Source organism: Antennarius striatus, chromosome 3, assembly GCF_040054535.1.
Source record: "Antennarius striatus isolate MH-2024 chromosome 3, ASM4005453v1, whole genome shotgun sequence".
Taxonomy (NCBI): Eukaryota; Metazoa; Chordata; class Actinopteri; order Lophiiformes; family Antennariidae; genus Antennarius; species Antennarius striatus.
Genome location: NC_090778.1, coordinates 16,213,106 through 16,230,610, shown reverse-complemented (window position 1 = coordinate 16,230,610; position 17,505 = coordinate 16,213,106). Strand labels below are relative to the sequence as shown.

The window sequence follows — 17,505 nt, the reverse complement described above, 5'->3', positions numbered from 1 at the left end:
GATATAAGGTGGTTTAATATCAGTATGGGTAGGGTTCATAAACGTTTAAATTACCGTAAATGTTAAAATAAATAGTTTATCACTGTATCGTTGAATTTCATTTTTCACGGGTGGTCTTGGAGCACATTAACCGTGAGTAACGAGAGATCACTGTATTTGCAGTGGTAGTTGATCATTTGCCTTCAAACTTTGCTTTCGTTGAGGAGTGCTCCTTTTGCAGCAATCACAGCATTGCAGACCTTTGTCATTCTAGCTATTTGTTGAGGTAATCTGGAGAAATGTCACCCCACGCTTCTAGAAGCCCCTGCCACAAGTTGGATTGGCTGGATGGGCACTCCATCCAGCTTGACCATGCGGTCAAGCTGCTCCCACAACAGCTCAATAAGGGTTAGATCTGGTGACTGCGCTGGCCACTCCATTACAGATAGAATATCAACTTCCTGTGTCTTCTCCATATAGTTGCACATTTTGGAGGTGTGCTTTGCGTCATTTACCTGTTGTAGAATGAAATTGGCACCAATTAAGCGCTGTCCACTGAATATGGCATGTCATTACAACATGGTGTGATAGCCTTCCTTATTCAAAATCCCTTTTACTTTGAAGTAATCTCCCACCTGACAGCACCAAAGTAACTCCAGACCATCATGTTACCACCACCATGTTTGACAGATGGTGTCAGGCACACTTCCAGCATCTTCTGAGTCTCACAAATGTTCTTCTGTATGATCCAAACACCTTTCAAAATTCAATTCGTCCGTCCATAATACTTTTTTCCAATTTTCCTCTGTCAAATGTCTGTGTTCTTTTGCCTATATTAATCTTTTTCCTTTATTTGCCAGTCTCAGATATGCCGTTTTCTTTGCCACTCTGCCCTGAATGCCAGCATCCTGAAGTTGCCACTTCACTGTTGATATTGACACTAGCATTTTGCTAGTACAGTACTAGTTAATGAAAGTACCAGTTGAGGACCTGTGAGGCGTCTACCAAAAACATCAGAAAAAGTGCTTGAGTTGGAGCAGTTCCTCTAAGTGTGTATGTGAAAAGGAATGTTCTGATTGCAGGTAGAAGGGAATGATGCACTGGGCTGTGAATCAGAAACATCCTGTTAATGCATTTTAGAAGATAAAACCTTTTATAGACTGAGGTAATTACATTAAATTGCAGGAGAAGCTAAAGATACCTTTCCTCATCATTTGGCTGTTTAGTGCATATGCTGTTGCTTCTATTCATACCCACCCACATACACACACATTTCATTGCACTCCATTGTGGGCTTTTATCACAGTCATCTCTTCGTTCCAAATACAACCTGTGTTTTCATCTGCTCCCCTATTATGCAGGCTCTTTCCACTCTCTATCCCCTCAAATTACAATCCTAATTCTAAATAAATGAGTTGGAAAGATCTGTGAAATGGTAATAAATTGTGATAATTTTCTTCCATTTTTGACAATTCAGTTTAAAATGTTAGATTGTTTTCATTCAAGTGCAACTTATAATGTATATCAACGCTATGGAAATCATGGACATGGTATAATCTGGGTTGAAGAGGGAAAGAACAGTATATATCTTTTCTTGGCCAAACTTCATAACAGCTATAACAGCTTGGGGGGGGGGGGTTAGTTCCCATGGCATCAGTAATGTTCTTAGTCTTGAAGGCATTTACCTAAAAGGTAAAAGTGGTTTTTGGAAGGACAAATGCTGCCATTCAGACAACAACAGTCATATATCTCAAGAAACATACAAATTCCATTTCACTATTTTGTGTAAAAAGGATTTGGAAATTATATTTCTAAATTCTGGTATTAGTGATGTTTATCATAAGGTCTTACCTTTTTTGGAATGCAGGTTTTACTGAGGGGACTTCGTTTTGCTATAGAGAAAAGCTGGACTAAAAAAACAATAAGGAGATGGGATGGCAGGGAATCTAGAAGGATGGTAGTTAGTTGTTTCTATGTTCATAATAAATATTTTAGACGTTTGTAGCCTGTTTTTCTCTCATTATCTATCATACCTTTCCTCTCCTAATTTTCTGGGATGGGATCCCTGTTTTACTTGACATGTATTTCATTTGGATGAAATAATTATATTAAGATCAATATAACACCATACAGCTCAATTAAATATCTGACACGACCAGAGTGGAACCTACATAGGTTGTGTATGAGGGATGCAGTGCTCTTCATATAACTAAGTATATTGGCTGATCATGAAAAAGCAGGGTTTATTGGATATATTTCATTGTTAATAGACCTTTATTGTTTGAGTGTAGGCCTGCTTAGTTGCTGCTCAAGGGTTATTGAGTTTTCTTTGTCTGTAAGCAGAAAACAGTACCCAAGGCAAGGGAAGTGTCTCTGAATGTGATCAAGTGTCCTTCAGTTTTTTTGCTGTTGTTTCTGTTCTTTATCCTGCCTACTTCATGCATTTTGAATTTTCATCCCTCTGCTGCCCTAAACTTGGTTTCCCCAATTCTTTATATTCTCTCCAAGATCCGTTTATATCTGATTTTGTTTTTTATATTTAAGAAACACATGACAGGATTGTGTTAACACCTTTACTGCAAAGACTTTTAAGACGTTTGTGTCTGTCATTTATTGCTTCCCTCTTACTTCCAACCTCAGCTGGTTTCTGAACTGCTACGTGAAGGCGAGGCAATCAGTGTTGGTTTGTCAGTGGAGACTGGCCAAGGTGGCGAGTGGCTCGCTCGCATTAGACAGCTCATCAAGGAGGGATCTGTCCCCGATGTCAGTCTGGTCCCTGTGGGAATCTCCTATGACTGTGTGCCCAAGACCAACATACAGGTGAATATGTAAAACCACATTTACAGGTACTCTCAAGAATTACATAATATGAACATGAAAAAATAGATATTGTTTGAGCAGCTGCTGTTTGTGCAGTGTGTTAAGTGCCAACCCATAGGGCCAATAGGAAGGAACCAAGATATCACATGAGTTAAATTAAACACCTGTGGATTACTGGTATATTTACCACAAGAAGTAATTGTAGAATGGTCTGTTGATTTCCACTCCTTGTTTACGCAGTCATCATGTAGAGCAGAAGGTGAGACAGAATCAAACCCTCAGCAGCAAATTGCTGCAATTTATATTCATAAATTCATGACCTTGTAAAATCTAAATATGCAGTAATCTCTCGTCACTCGCTGTTAATGTGTTCCAGGACCACCCGTGATAACAACAAACAACAAACTATTTTAAGATTGTGTCTTTGATACACGGAAATGCGCTGCATTCCGTGACTCTAGGAACGCAGCGCACGCACGGATGCCATCAACCAATAACATGCGTGTACAAACGAGGGATTACTTTATAAAATATATATATATAATATATTGTTGTGATTTATACTTCTAAAGGACCAAAGTGTGTTAGATGTTCATCTCTAAAAGAAATCTCTACACCCACTTAGAGATCACAGAAAAAATAAGAATGGCATTGACACTCTAATGCAGGTGCAATTAGTGTCCATTCCACTGGCCAGAATTCATTGATTAGTTGAGTTTAATATTTTAATTTTTCAAAGCAGCAGTGATAATAATACTTTTGGCATCTGTTGCCTGCACTTCAGTATTGGAAAGTCGGGGTTGCCGATGGTAAATTGCCATAATAGGATAAATATAGGATATACAGTATAATATCATATGTACAATATGTATAAAAGACAGCTTTCGTACTGGTAGTTATTCCCTGTACATAGCTCATTTTCATTATTATGATGACTGTTTCACTGTATGAATTTTACATTCTCTTACAGGTTGGTTTGAGATCTGTATTACAGTGGGTATGGTCTTCTCTTTGGATGACACCAGGAGGAGGTGTGAGGATCCACTTCGCTCAGCCCTTTTCTCTCAAGGTGGATAGCAGAAATCTTTATTGTTCTGCTTATCATTTACTGAATTTGTTCTTAAGCATGTTGGATTTCACTGTTTCCATTTTACACACAGTCACAGAATATATTAATTAATATAATAATTTAAGCATATGTTCAACCAAGTAATTTATACTGTATATCCGATTGCCTAATTTTGTTGATTTTTAGGTTTTCTTTAAAAAAAAATACTACCATGAGACAACCGTGAATGTCTCATCCACAGCCGTTATTCCGCTTTGCAAGTCTCGGGTGTTGCTGGAGCATATCACAGCGACTACGAGCAAGAGTGGAGTATTGCGGAGCCACATCAAAGACAAACAACCACTCACACTTACAGACAATTTAAGATTTTTAAGTTCAATACCTAAAGTGCATGTTTTTGGAGGTGGGAGGAAGCCAAAGAACCCACGCAGACATGGGGAGAACATACGTACTCCACACAGACTCGAACCAGGAACCTTCTTGCTGTGAAGCGACAGCGCTACTCACTGCACCACTGTGCCACCTGAAATGTGTTTTCACCAGAATAGGGTACCCAGCTTATAAGGCATATTGATTAAAAAACTATTGTAGTGGCTGTGCTTGCGTTATGCATCCACTAGATTGAGCAGCACTAAAGGGATTTTATTCACGACTCTTCTGCCTATTCTAAAAAAAATTTTTTTTTAAATATATAAGGCGCACTGGATTATAAGGCGCACAGTCAGCTTTTGAGAAAATTAAAGGCTTTTATAGTGCGGAAAACACTGTAATGTTATGCAGTTAGAAATTCTCTTGTCCATTGTCCTGTCCCTTTCATCAAATTGTAACTACTACTTTTTAAATTTTGGATCCATTGTGAAGGTAAAGAATAATTCTCATAAATCACAATGACGTTGTACCAACTTCAAAAAATGCATGTAGTCTTCTGTACACAATACTGACAAGGGAGTAAGAAATTGTAGAGGGTCAGTTGTTAGCTTGTTAGCTGCATGTTAATCCAAAACGAAAAGGATTGAATATCAAGGCTCTATGACTTTCAGTGATCTGCCCTATTGATAGCTTGCCGTAGGTCCATTTATCCTTCAAAATGTTCTCCATGCATATCACTGAAATATTCAGGAATGGTTTGGTTTTGCCAGCATATGCTGTTGGAAAGTTGTTGTTTTTTTAATGAGTTTGAATCTGCTTCCTCGTGTGGAGCGTATTTTATCCACTAATATCCTACTAGCATTATGTTACTATGATGTGATAATAGAAATAGAGTACCGGTAAATAAAACATCTTAATGGAATTTTCATTTAATTCTCTTTGCTGATTATGCCATCATCATCATCATTATGGAATTATTTAGATATAAAGTTTTACAGCTCTTGGAAAGTGCATGTTTTCATCCATATTTATAGTTTGTTTGTTTATATTTATTTGTGTATAGGAGATGTGTGAGTCAAGGAGGTGCAATGAAGATGAATGGCTCCCTCTACAGGACCTATTACTACCTGTTATCCTAAACAACAGGTAATTAAATGAACTGTTTACATACCTGTACATTTCAGCGCATATATGTGAATGAAACGCACACATGTTGGGATTGTGTTTAACGGTGCATTTTTGTTAAACTTTGAAGATAAGCTTTGCTTGAACCTAGAATCTGGCACAGATTTGATGCGGGCTCTGATGTATTTCATCTTCTTTGACTTGGTCCAATTACCATCAACATTCTGTCAGTGAAAACAATAACAGAAAGAAAATAACATCCCCACTCAATCTCTGCTTGGCTTCTGACAAACAAAGTAGCTTTCCTTCATATATTTAATTCTTCAGTCATTATCAGCAAAGCAGGAGGCAGAAAAAACACAGCATGAGTGAACGAGATGGGGAAGTGGAAAATGAAAAGAGGTAATGTGAGATATTTTGCATTGATTGTTGTCAGCATGTATGCAGTTTTAGTTTTTTGAGATTATCTACATGATTATCCTACTTTGGTATTTACCTCACTGTGCTTCTGCCATGTTTCCACATGTTGTTTGTTCCACTCAAAGTTTCAGCTTTTGAGTCTCTCTTTGTTCTCATTTATTAGAAATTCAGTAAAGGTGAGGCCGGCCATGACGAAAACAAATACTTTGATTAATGTCATTTGGAATGAACATTGTCACTGTAGTGAGGCTTACTTTTGTGTTTCACATTTGCAGTTACCCTAATCCTAACCCTAATCCTAACACACAAATGACACATGCCTATCAGTCCAGCATAGTCTCGGATAAGTTTATAAAATGTGTTGCACACATACTTTTTTTAAGTTCAAGGCACCTAAAATGCCTCAATCCTGGACACATATGCAGTTCATTCTCAGACATTTGGTGTAAATTCATCCTTAATGACATCAAGGCTTTACTGCAGATACATATTTTTATGATTGAGTGAGTTAATAGCAAGTGAAAATTTCTGTTAGCTATCATTAAATTAAGACATTACTTTAATTCAGCTAGAATAAATCAACCTTAATTTACACGATTTGTTCTGTTAATGCTCAGCTGAATAACAGTGAATCTTTAAACCTACTGGCTTCTTGGAGGGGGTAGTCTTGATGATTTCAGTCCTACTCATAGTTGAGGTGAGAAGATCCATGTGGCTTTTTTTTAACGAATGCTACAATTGCTTGATCTTCCTCTTCTCACTGGGTGGATCATGACAGGTTTCATCTATTTGAAATTCTTTCAGTGAAGAGCAACATGACAAAAGTCTTTGTTATGCTCAATAAATGATAGAGTTGAGCAGGTCATGGTTTTTCCATGCTAGTACTTTTATGTTTGATTGGTGAAGATGATCCATTGGGTCAACCCATGTACTCGGCTCTGCTGGTCATCCCACAAATGAATATTCCTTATAAATGAGGCACCATTTAAAAAGCAAATAAACTGGCTTTCCGATGCTAGAAGATTTATTACCAAGATGAATTGTTACAATAAAGAAATAATCTACCACACACAAATCTCCTTATATTTTGTAAGGACTTGAGTTAATTTGGTCCTGAGGATTTGGGGGCGTAGTTCATCACCTGCAACTCTTTAACAGAAACGGTGGTTGGTCCATCTCCCAGTATTACTCAGTAATAATTAAACTGACATTCTTCCTCTTTTCACAATTTCTCTAAAGACCTGACAGTGTGTTTGGTCAGAGGAGGATGCTGTGGCTCCTTCCGTCTCATTGTACATCTGAACATAGAGAGGCAACTGAGCCAGAGAGAGACCTCAGACTCATCCTTCACCTCATGTACTGTAAGTTTAGGATTATCTACTCCTGCTTAATGATAATATTTTTTCATTGATATACAAATAGCCATCATTATCTCAGGTTTGTATGTGGGAATTTGTGTTCTGTGTTTTTAGCTGCAACCTCCACCATGGCAGTGATGTCCACCAGTCTGGTGTCCAGTCTTTTGCTGTACAAACACCATAAAGTAAGTGCACCACCTCTGTGTTTCTGGATTTGGTTAAACATTTCCCCTTGGCTCTGTGCATGTTAAAATTTGCCCCTGCCCCTACAAGGACCAAGCAGTACTTCAAAAGTCTCATTAACAGAATTGGTTTCTGTGCTTCTGTGCTTGTGTGTTAGAGCGTGACTGAGTTTCTGAGTCATACCTCTACTAACGTCACCAGATGGTTAATGCACATGCCTGATTTTGGAACAAGACTTCTTTATCCTTCTCCCCGGTAGGGCGTGAGGGCGTTGGTCCTGTGTCGTGATGTGGCCTGGCTCACAGAGAAAGTCTTGTTCAGGAATAGAGATGTTGGATTTGGAGGAACTTTAGTGGAGATTGTCCACTATTCTCTCTCTCTGCTCGCCCCACATCTTATCATCGCTGCAGCCCTGTCTAAGTTAGTTTCCTCTCTGGTCAAAGAAGAACAGAACAAATATTATCTCTATACACACAAACTATGTACCTAATCTAATTTTTTTTTCAATGAAACCACTGCCTCCATTACTACCCTTCTTTCTTTTGTTCAATTTTTTTTATCATAGGAAAGATCCTGTTATTGTGCCCCGTCCATCTCTTGCTGCCACCCTTCACCTCTCCCACCAGGCCCACATTGTTACACACACTTTTATTTTGGAAGCTGTTGGTGGTGAGTAAGTTTGCAAGTGTGTATTTTGTGTTGCTGATAAAGTTTTTTCTTACATCATCCTAGGATCGTGTGCTCTATTTGCATCTTATTTTTCGTGGGAGGCCTTGGCCGGCACTTTGACTGTTGGCATGTCAATATAGAAATTTTCTTTGAAACATGGGAGTTTTAAAGTTTAAAAGTGCTTAATATTCTGAGTATTTAAGACACTACAAGTCTTGAGCAATATCAGGATGCTATACATGAAGCTGATTTGTTTCATTCAGCGTTTGCTATCTTTTTATTTTGTTGATCTTTGTATCATGTTGCTGAATTAACCTGTGATGCTACGGTACATGTGTGTTTTTTGCTCTTAGCATGTGCTGTGTTAGCCATGCTGTGTGATGTGGCCAGTAGTGGCATCAGCAGCAGGATAAGGAGCGGCGGTGTGGACTGGGAAGAAGCGAAAGGTCACCTGGACTTTGATGTGGTGCTCTGTCAGTCAAAGCTGACAGAGATAGCCCTGCAGCTCACCCATCTCCTGCCACCAGGCTTCATGCCAGTGAGTTAGAATTAATAACACACTCACACACACAATCCAGTGTGTCTCACTCAACGGATGTTTAATGGAGCTGAACAGCCATTCATCCTGCTCTGGTGCCTCTATCTCTGGCAGTTAGAGGTTTCAAACTGTGTGTGGCTGTGTATGTATGTGCTTTATCAGACTGAGTTTTAAATCTCCCGATCTGAGTCAGAAAACCTTTTCCTTTTCCTGGTTCCCTTCACCTTTCATATCACCTGTTGCTCTCTTTTCTCTTCAACTGGCAGGTACGTTTCTCACCCCATTCTTTCCCAAAAAATGTCAGTCCTGCTCTCATCTTCCTGCTGACTGTCTCTCATTCGTGTCTTTTGATCTGTGCTACAATAATACTACAGACCCACTGCTCTCTGTCAGCAAGCTCCTTAGATCGTTGATGGGCTGAAACTGTTTGTGCTTCTAACCTTGGTTCATCAGTCAGCCTCCCTCTCCCTCCCTGTCTCTCTCCAGCCCTGTCAGTCCTCTCAGAGTTTTGCTCTGAATGCAGTTGATAGTCTGGTCACTTGTGGTATCCTGATTATGGAAGAGGTAAGACAAATTCACATTTATTTTAATGTTACATAATTTAATGCTGCGTTGTTTTGAAAAATGTGTTGCCTGAAGGGCATTAAATTATTCAAAAATCTGAATGATCTTAACTATATTTTATTTACAAATCTTTTTAAGAAGCAGACTTCAACTTTTGATACTGACTTATTATTGTGTTTGCTTCTGATTTTATTACTTCATACAAAACATGCTAAACAATACTAAAAAAAAATATACAAAGAAAAACATTGTCTCTGAAATGATGGCTTCAGATAATTTTTCCAGCAGTATACAACTTTGTTATTTCCATCACCCCAGTTCTCTGAGTAGCATTAGTAAGTGTGTCACATTGGAAACCCCTTAGGTGGGACCTCATCGAGAGTGCCTATTACACATTCTGCCAGCCAGGATTGACTAGAACTAAGCATGTCAACGTCAGGGAGGGTGGAAACCCTCCTCCCTATAAAGGTTTGCTCCTGTACACCGCCCATTTTTAAAAAAAAACATACTCTCTTCCTCCATCTGATCTAATGGTATAATGGTAGGTCTGAATACACGTTGATGGTGTTCATTATGTCCTGTAACAAAACAGGACATTGAAAAGGAATTTCTTGTTAGCCTGGGTGCGATTTCTCAAAACCGACCATTTCCTCTCATAAAGGGACCTCTTGAGAGTGAACTAGAACTCTGGACAGTCTCAGTCAGACCTGGAAGGAGTCTATTGGTTTTTAGATTGAGTTGGTCACAGGCCAGGCCCACAGGGCCAGCATCTTTGAGTGTGGATGAAATATTTCTCTTCACTTCTGTGACAGCAGGACTCCACATTGGCAGGAGCCAATCCAGATAAGATAGTGTTTACGTAGTTAAACATTGTTACTTGGTGTGGTGTTGCTCCCCCAGGTTGAGTGTTACCACTCAGTTACGCTAGCCGTCACAGTATTTCTACTTCCTACAGCAAACTAAACACCTGGTAACTGAGGTGTTGCATGGGTCAGTGAACACTTAAGCTCAGTCACGGGGAGCTCAAGAGACAGAACTGCTCCTCGTGAGAAGAGGTTTTGAATGACAGGCAGTTTAGGCAGCCTTCACTGTCAGGGAGGGTGTCTACCCTCTTTCACACTGGTGTGCCTCATTGCAGTCAGTTTTATCTGGCAGGAAGAAATAGCAGCTTTTGATGAGGGTGCACCCGATGAGACACCAAACAAGTAACTGAACCAATTCCTGCTCTTTTCATTGATAAATTACTTAAATGGTGGAAATTGTAGACATGTAATTTTAAATACATTTGACATATGTCATTATTTGCTATTAATCTCCACGTACTTAACTATTACCCTACCTATAATTGATTTACAGGTAGTCCTCAACTTACGAACGTTCAACTTAAGTTCAACTTACGAAGCAACACAACACAGCCACAGTTGTCTCCGAGCATCTTAGAGCGTCAAGCTTTGTGCCTCGGATACTTCACTGTTTATCATGGATATTAAAACAAAGGCTGGTGAAGATAGTGGTAGTGGTGACCATCTCTCTGATGACAACTCTGACTCTGACCGACAATAATTCCCCCTCCTCCTTCTTCTCTTGTTCCACTCTAAAGATGAGCTTCCTGCTATAATATGGTTTTTCAACATGAACAGCTGACTCTTGCTCTTGTTTGAAGCACTTCAAGAACTAATCGAGAGTTCCCTGAAGTGTTTTCTTCTCCTCCTCCTCAGGGATTACATTATAAGGAGTGAAATATTACCGTAAACTAATCGGAATTCAAAACAATCGTGTGAATCACAAGTGATACTCAACCAATTGTGTTTGTATGTTGAAGACTACCTGAATATTGGTGTATTTATAATAACATTTTATGAAATAACAAACAACAAAAATAGCAAAATAACATGATATTGTGCAAACAGTTAATACTTGAATCTGTAGCTCAGCTTCAGTTTCTTCTTTTGGTCGCCTGGTTCACAACAAAAAAGGTGCCACCATCTGTTGTCTGACAGATGAACATGGTGCACTTTCCCATTATCAGAATTAAGAAAGAAAATGATTTTTCTTTTTTTGATGTTTACATTATACATGGAATTAAATATCAGACTTGTTCTTTCAACTTGTAATGAAACTCGTACATTAAACAATTAAAATGCCCATAAGATTCAAACACTTTAACATTAAAGTATGAGGGTTGTGGCTGTCTGTTCTTCCCCCCCATCCTATGTAGATGACAAGAAGTGCTCCCATCTGTGATTTCTGGAAGAAGGAAGTCGATCTGATCTGGACAACTTCTGACGACCCTTACAGTGAATCTGACTGTGAATGTGACTGTGAAGAGCAGGATCTCCATTCCTACAAGGTACTTTCCTCTCTAACACTAACTGCCCTCATGTCTTCCACACTACATCCATCAAACTTCTCTTTGGTCTTCCTCTTGCCCTCCATCTCAATACCCTTTTACCAACATGCTATCTCTCCTCTGGATGTGTCCAAACCATTGAAGTCTGCTCTCTCTAAGTTTGTCTCCAAAATATCTCACCTTGGCTGTTTCTCTGATGAACTAATTTCTGATCCTATCCAACCTGGTCACTCCTAGATAACCTCAACATCTTCGTTTCTACCACCTTCAGCTTGATTTCCTGTCTTCTTTTCAGCAGCCCTGTTTCTAATCTGTACATCATGGCTGGCATCTTAAGCTTCTTCTTACTCACTAGAATTCTGTTAAACAATCTGGTCAAAACTCCACAGACACCTCTCCCAGATGCTTCCATACCTCCACAGAAATGTCATCAGGACCGACTGCCTTCCCGTTCTTCATCCTCTTTAGTGCCAATAAACTATTCTTTATTTGATTAAAAAATATGCTTTACTGGTACAACCGACAACTCAACATCTGGAGGTTACTGCTTAAAGGGCATGTACAAAGTACCTGAAACACCACATAAAAAGAATTAAATATCCATTGCAAAATCACCGGCAAGATTGAGTCACGTAAATTGAATGGAAATTAGCTCAATGTGTCAGTTTTAAAAGAGGCCTTATTATCATAACTCTGTCGCTTTTCCACACGACAAGGCATCCAGCTTTCAAAGGCAACGAACAGCCTGTGCTCAAAGTGTATGCACATTAATCACAAACTTTACAAAGTGACTTTGAGTCCAAACCTTCCATCTCAAAAATCAGTAAACATCCTTATGAACAATGAGCAGGCAGCTTTTCTGTGTAAAACACCTAAGCCTACCAACTACTACTCCTTCAGTTAAAATCCATAAAATAATATCTCAAAGCCCTATCAGTGTTATTATCAAAAGAGAACAACCTCTTATCACATTTACTCACACATTACTTAATTAGGGATGCAACAGGCCTCTCCACAGATTCTAGGACAGCTGTTGGGCCTAAATGTACAAGTCTTCACACACAGGAAGCACAAAATCAAAGGGTAAACAATGTGAGCATTTCAACAGAACAGAGCACTCAGCCAACTGTTACACTCCTTATTTACTTAGGATTTATATATGTATATATATATATATTTATTTATTTATTTATTTATTTGAATGATCCCCTAGGGGAAATTAGTGGCACACTCCAGTGTTAGTAGTTCAGACATGCATATATGTTAGTGTGTACAGGCCCCAAACACACAATCACACACAAGGGGCCTGTATGCATGCAATGGGAGGTAGAGTGGCGGGCAGCTCCAGCTTGGTGCATCCAAAATGAGCAGCGTGTAGGGGGGGACGGCACCTTGTTCACGGGCGCCTCGGCAGTGCTCCAGAGGTGAGCTGACACCTCCCACCGTCAGCTCACACTCCGGGTGTTTTTGGGCGGGAGCGGGAATCATTGGACAACCCGCTCTACCGCCCACTCTACCACTGAGCCACTGCCGCCCCCAAATTTAACCATTATTTACAACAGATTTTCATTAGAATGTGAAAGAAATACTGTAACCACCTACAGTAAACTATGAAGTTAAGTTCTTGTCTGCCTGTGGAACTAGTAAGTTGATTATCCCAGTGAAGACACTGACACCTTCCCACTGGTACAGAATCCTTTCTGACTTAAAGTTTACCCACTGAGGGAGGGAGTCCTTTATTTAATGGATGATACGTAATCCCTCGTGTATTCACGCTTCAGATGCACGGCTTCACTACATTGCAGATTTTTAGTAGGTAGTCACGTGATACAGTACACTCGTGCTGTTGGATGACAGCATCTGTGTGTCATAAAAATAAATAATAAAATGCATAGTTAGTAAATAATAAAATAAATAGTTTGTCGCTATATTGCAGTATTTTGTTTTTCACGGGTGGTCCTGGAACGTATTTTCCACGAGTAACGAGGATTACTGTATTCAGTGAGTCCTTTATTTAAATGATATTCACTCCTGTCCATGTTACTGAATGAGGACTACAAACACCTCCATACACTCTACATTCTCAATTTATGCCCTTTCTGGGTAAATTAACTTCATATGGTCATAGTTTTGGGTTTATTTTAAATCTATTTTCTGTGTTATAGAAATACTAGTAAAGACACCAAAATTATGAAATAAGGCCCATGGAATTATGTTGTAAAAATAAATTTTGTTTAATATAGATAGATAGATAGATAGATAGATAGATAGATAGATAGATAGATAGATAGATAGATAGATAGATAGATAGATAGATAGATAGATAGATAGATAGATAGATAGATAGATAGATAGATAGATAGATAGATAGATAGATAGATAGATACTTTAATGATCCCAAGGGAAATTCAGGTGACATCTGCTCACAAGGGATACAATAAATACACATAACAATGACAGTGAGAAATGGCACAGCCAAAAGACATATAAATTACATTATTTACATACTGTTACATAATTATAACAACAGGAAACAGAAGAACCTAGAATAAAAGGAAGCATAGGGACATGAGAGAAGAAAGAAGCATTGGGTGTAGATGATGTATGATCAGAAGCAGAAACACTTGGATGTACCTAGCTGTAAACTGACACTAAGGACCCCCACAAAGTGTCCCACAGTGCATCCACAGTGCGTGCCAGGCCCCCCTTGTCTATCCCTTCTCACCCGACCTTGATGACCCTGCGGCTTCGGCCCCCCCTCCTTCTGAGAGATATTTTATGTTTTTCAGAGCAGCCACATGTACCTTCATGATGGCTTTGAACACTATTGGTATTATCTTAACCAGCTTTAATAAGAAGTCACTTGAAATGCTTTTCAATTAATAGATGTGCTTTGTCAAAAGTTAATTACTGGGATTTATTGTATTCGTAATGCATTTGAGGGTCATCTCGGGAAAGACTTGCTAAAGTTTCAAAGACTTAAGAAGACCAAGACTTTGCTTCAAAGGGTAAGTTCAATAGAGTTACCTGCCTCAGAAATCATCAATTAACAACAACTCAGATTAGAGCCACCTTGAATGTTTGGCAGCTGCAGATGTATCTCATCATCAGCTGTTCAGAGAAACCTGCATAAATCAAGACACATGACTGAACTGCAGCAAAGAAATTATTACTGGGGGGGGGGGACTGAGCTGAGAGTCACATGGATGGACAGCAGACCGGTGGAAATAAGAACTAAGATCAGGGTGAATTTCAGATTTTTTGGTTCCAACTGAAAATACAAACATAAAAATGCAATGTCTGCATAAGCCCATTTTAAGCGGATGCCCTTTATACAACCTTTATGATGTCCTTTATGACCGTGCTACATGCGCAAAGACATGTCCTTAATTAAATCATTTTCTGTTTCTTTTGGTAGAAAAACTTGACAAAATCATACAGCGCCCTGCATTCAAACTCCTCCAGTATTTGGGATGAATTTTTATTCCCAAATCTAAGCCAATCTCATTAACTAAGACAAATGCCTCAGCTCAGAAATTCTGTTGCGGCTGAATTGAGACAAATCCAGCAGGCCGGTTCCAAATGGACCTGACCATCATTCATGGTTTCAGAAAGAGATGGTCGACAGTCACATACGGATGTAATGTTTGGTTCTTCACATGTTATTAACCACATAGTGTTGTGTAACTTCTACTATATGACAGCTCTGTTTTGAGAACAAAGAATTCAAGGTGCCTGATTCAGTGAGTTTAAATCATGGAGTTGCTCATGGGATTATCAAATCGAGGAGTCAGAGGGACTGCGTCCTTCTCTTATCTTAAATATACAGTGAATAATTTTATTAAATAAAATAACATAGGCTATATTATTGTCCGTATTGGTATTTTGCATTCATTTGCTTCATCCAATAGATGACACTGACAGTGTCTTTCATTCCTGCTCTCCCACCGTGCTTCTTGCTATTTGACCCAGTCTGACATTGTGGGTCTGTGTGTCTCCCCAGATCAACCAACCAAAGGAGTGTCCAGACATGCTCTTCTTCCTCTGCAGTATGCTAGCTGGCCATCTGAGGGCGCTGTGCTGGACCACTGATGTGCTGGACCGTCTACACGCACCTCTTCCAGGTGTGTGTGTGTGTGTGTGTGTGTGTGTGTGTGTGTGTGTGTGTGTGTGTGTGTGTGTGTGTGTTTCAAGGTGTACAGGTTTTTCTCAATATTATGACATTTTTGTTTTTAATAGAATTATTGCATATTCTTCAAAAAATTCATGTCCGATCTGTTCATTTAATGCTTCAGTTTGTGTCCAGCACTGTCCTGAAAAAAAACAGCTCTAAAGTGGACTTTGTATCATCAACATGATCATAACCAAGGACATTTCTATCCATTGATGGGAAACCAACCTCCCTCTCAGCATCTTCCTCTTCTTTATTAGCTGATTGTTTCTTGTCCTCAACGATACTCTTTATGAGACTTCTGGTTCTGCTTCTTGGTCCCCCCCCCCCCCCAATGGGGCTCCAAGTGAAATCTAGAGCTTCTGTTCTAATGTAACTCCTCCTCATTTTAGTGACTCAGGCTCACATATGAAAGGCACAGAAAGCTCAGCGGTTCAGCTTTTAATGCTGATCATTACACATAATGCTTTTGTTGCTCCAAAGGATAAGAAATACACAAAATGTGTAAATGAATGAATAAATGAATAACAAAGCTAATCCACAATAAAAAGAACTGTTTAAAATAGAAGGACGATCATGAGTGATACTGTAGCAGGAAATTGACAATTAACAACTGGAATATGGGCCAGGGACACATTTAAATCTGTTATTTTTAGATGTGATGATATCAACATTAGCTCATGAATTCAAGCTGATAGTGTTCTACATGTTTGTGGTATTTATGCTTCACTCTAAGCCCTCTACACTGGCCTGCTGAGCCGCCCAGCAGCCATAAATATACGGTATGATAGGATGTCACTGAACCATGAAAGCTGAGCAGACTGGCCTTGCTTTGCTTTGAGTGGAATAATTGACCCAATTTTCACATCTTCCCTCCTGCAGAAACAGAGTTTGTGGCTCAGATTCGTTCCTATCTGTATGACACAGCAAACAAGAAAAAGCAGCACTATGGTGAGCCCCAGCATGCCTGCTCTTCGCCCCAAACATCTACAAACACACCTCCAAATTCCAGTCTTCAGAAGCTTGCTACCTTGTCTGTTCACACTGATTTGGTTTGTGCTATTAAAGTCATGCAAGACAAGAGAGGAAACAGAACAGCGACTGTGCTCTCATCACAAGTGCTCTTCTTATTAGTGACACAAAAACACAAGACAATCAGAAAGTACCCAAATGAGGCCCTGCAATAATAACGTAAAATTCCCTTCATGTCAAGGAGTGAAGGCTTTGTTCTGTTGGCTCGCCCGAGTTCTTCTTTATTGGAAACCTGTTCATTTGATTCATGTGTGCCTTTGTACCGCATTTCACAGAGAGCTGCTCAGAGGAGGCTGCCCGCACAGCAGTGAGAACTCTGATAGACCTGGGGGTGAGTGAGAGTCTGTCTGTCTGTCTGTCTGTCTGTCTGTCTGTCTGTCTGTCTGTCTATCAAACCTACAATTCAAAGCCAGACAGTCGAGACTCAAAGCTTACACATTGCGTAACTCTAACAACATTCACGTTTAACATTAACATGTTTCCACATCAATAATATTTCAGATGTTGTATTCTAGATTCTTCAGCTTCACTCGAAAACAGCTGGTCTTTATGCAACAAGAGAGACTCTGAGCTGACTGAAGGCTTGAAGACACATTATTACACACAATTACAGTATTTAAAGTTAGAATGCAGAAAACTGTCATTGGCAGCCCTTTTTCTCTTAACCTTGCTGAAGAAGGGTTCGTTTTTTTATAGTCATTATCCACCTTTAAGTATTATTGTGTCTATACACACTTAACAAGTATCCATGTAAATATTATTTGTTTGCTTCAATTTGTTGGTTTGTTTGTCAGCAGGATTATTGAAAAACTGCTGATCCGATTGTCAAGGAACTTCTTGGAAGACTTAATGTACCGA

At 39.3% G+C, this 17,505-nt stretch overlaps 1 protein-coding gene across 1 annotated transcript in view; it reads left to right on the top strand.

The window, feature by feature from the left end:
* gpat2 (glycerol-3-phosphate acyltransferase 2, mitochondrial) overlaps nucleotides 1-17,505 on the top strand; it is a 42,276-nt gene that overhangs the window by 23,207 nt on the left and 1,564 nt on the right. Inside the window, exons 9-21 of the mRNA XM_068310809.1 lie at nucleotides 2,620-2,799; nucleotides 3,770-3,868; nucleotides 5,301-5,383; nucleotides 7,022-7,143; nucleotides 7,255-7,325; nucleotides 7,583-7,743; nucleotides 7,889-7,992; nucleotides 8,346-8,530; nucleotides 9,017-9,094; nucleotides 11,313-11,444; nucleotides 15,448-15,568; nucleotides 16,498-16,566; nucleotides 16,923-16,978. Of these exons, the coding sequence (XP_068166910.1) occupies nucleotides 2,620-2,799; nucleotides 3,770-3,868; nucleotides 5,301-5,383; nucleotides 7,022-7,143; nucleotides 7,255-7,325; nucleotides 7,583-7,743; nucleotides 7,889-7,992; nucleotides 8,346-8,530; nucleotides 9,017-9,094; nucleotides 11,313-11,444; nucleotides 15,448-15,568; nucleotides 16,498-16,566; nucleotides 16,923-16,978 (1,461 nt within the window). The remainder of the gene's footprint in view (nucleotides 1-2,619; nucleotides 2,800-3,769; nucleotides 3,869-5,300; nucleotides 5,384-7,021; nucleotides 7,144-7,254; nucleotides 7,326-7,582; nucleotides 7,744-7,888; nucleotides 7,993-8,345; nucleotides 8,531-9,016; nucleotides 9,095-11,312; nucleotides 11,445-15,447; nucleotides 15,569-16,497; nucleotides 16,567-16,922; nucleotides 16,979-17,505) is intronic.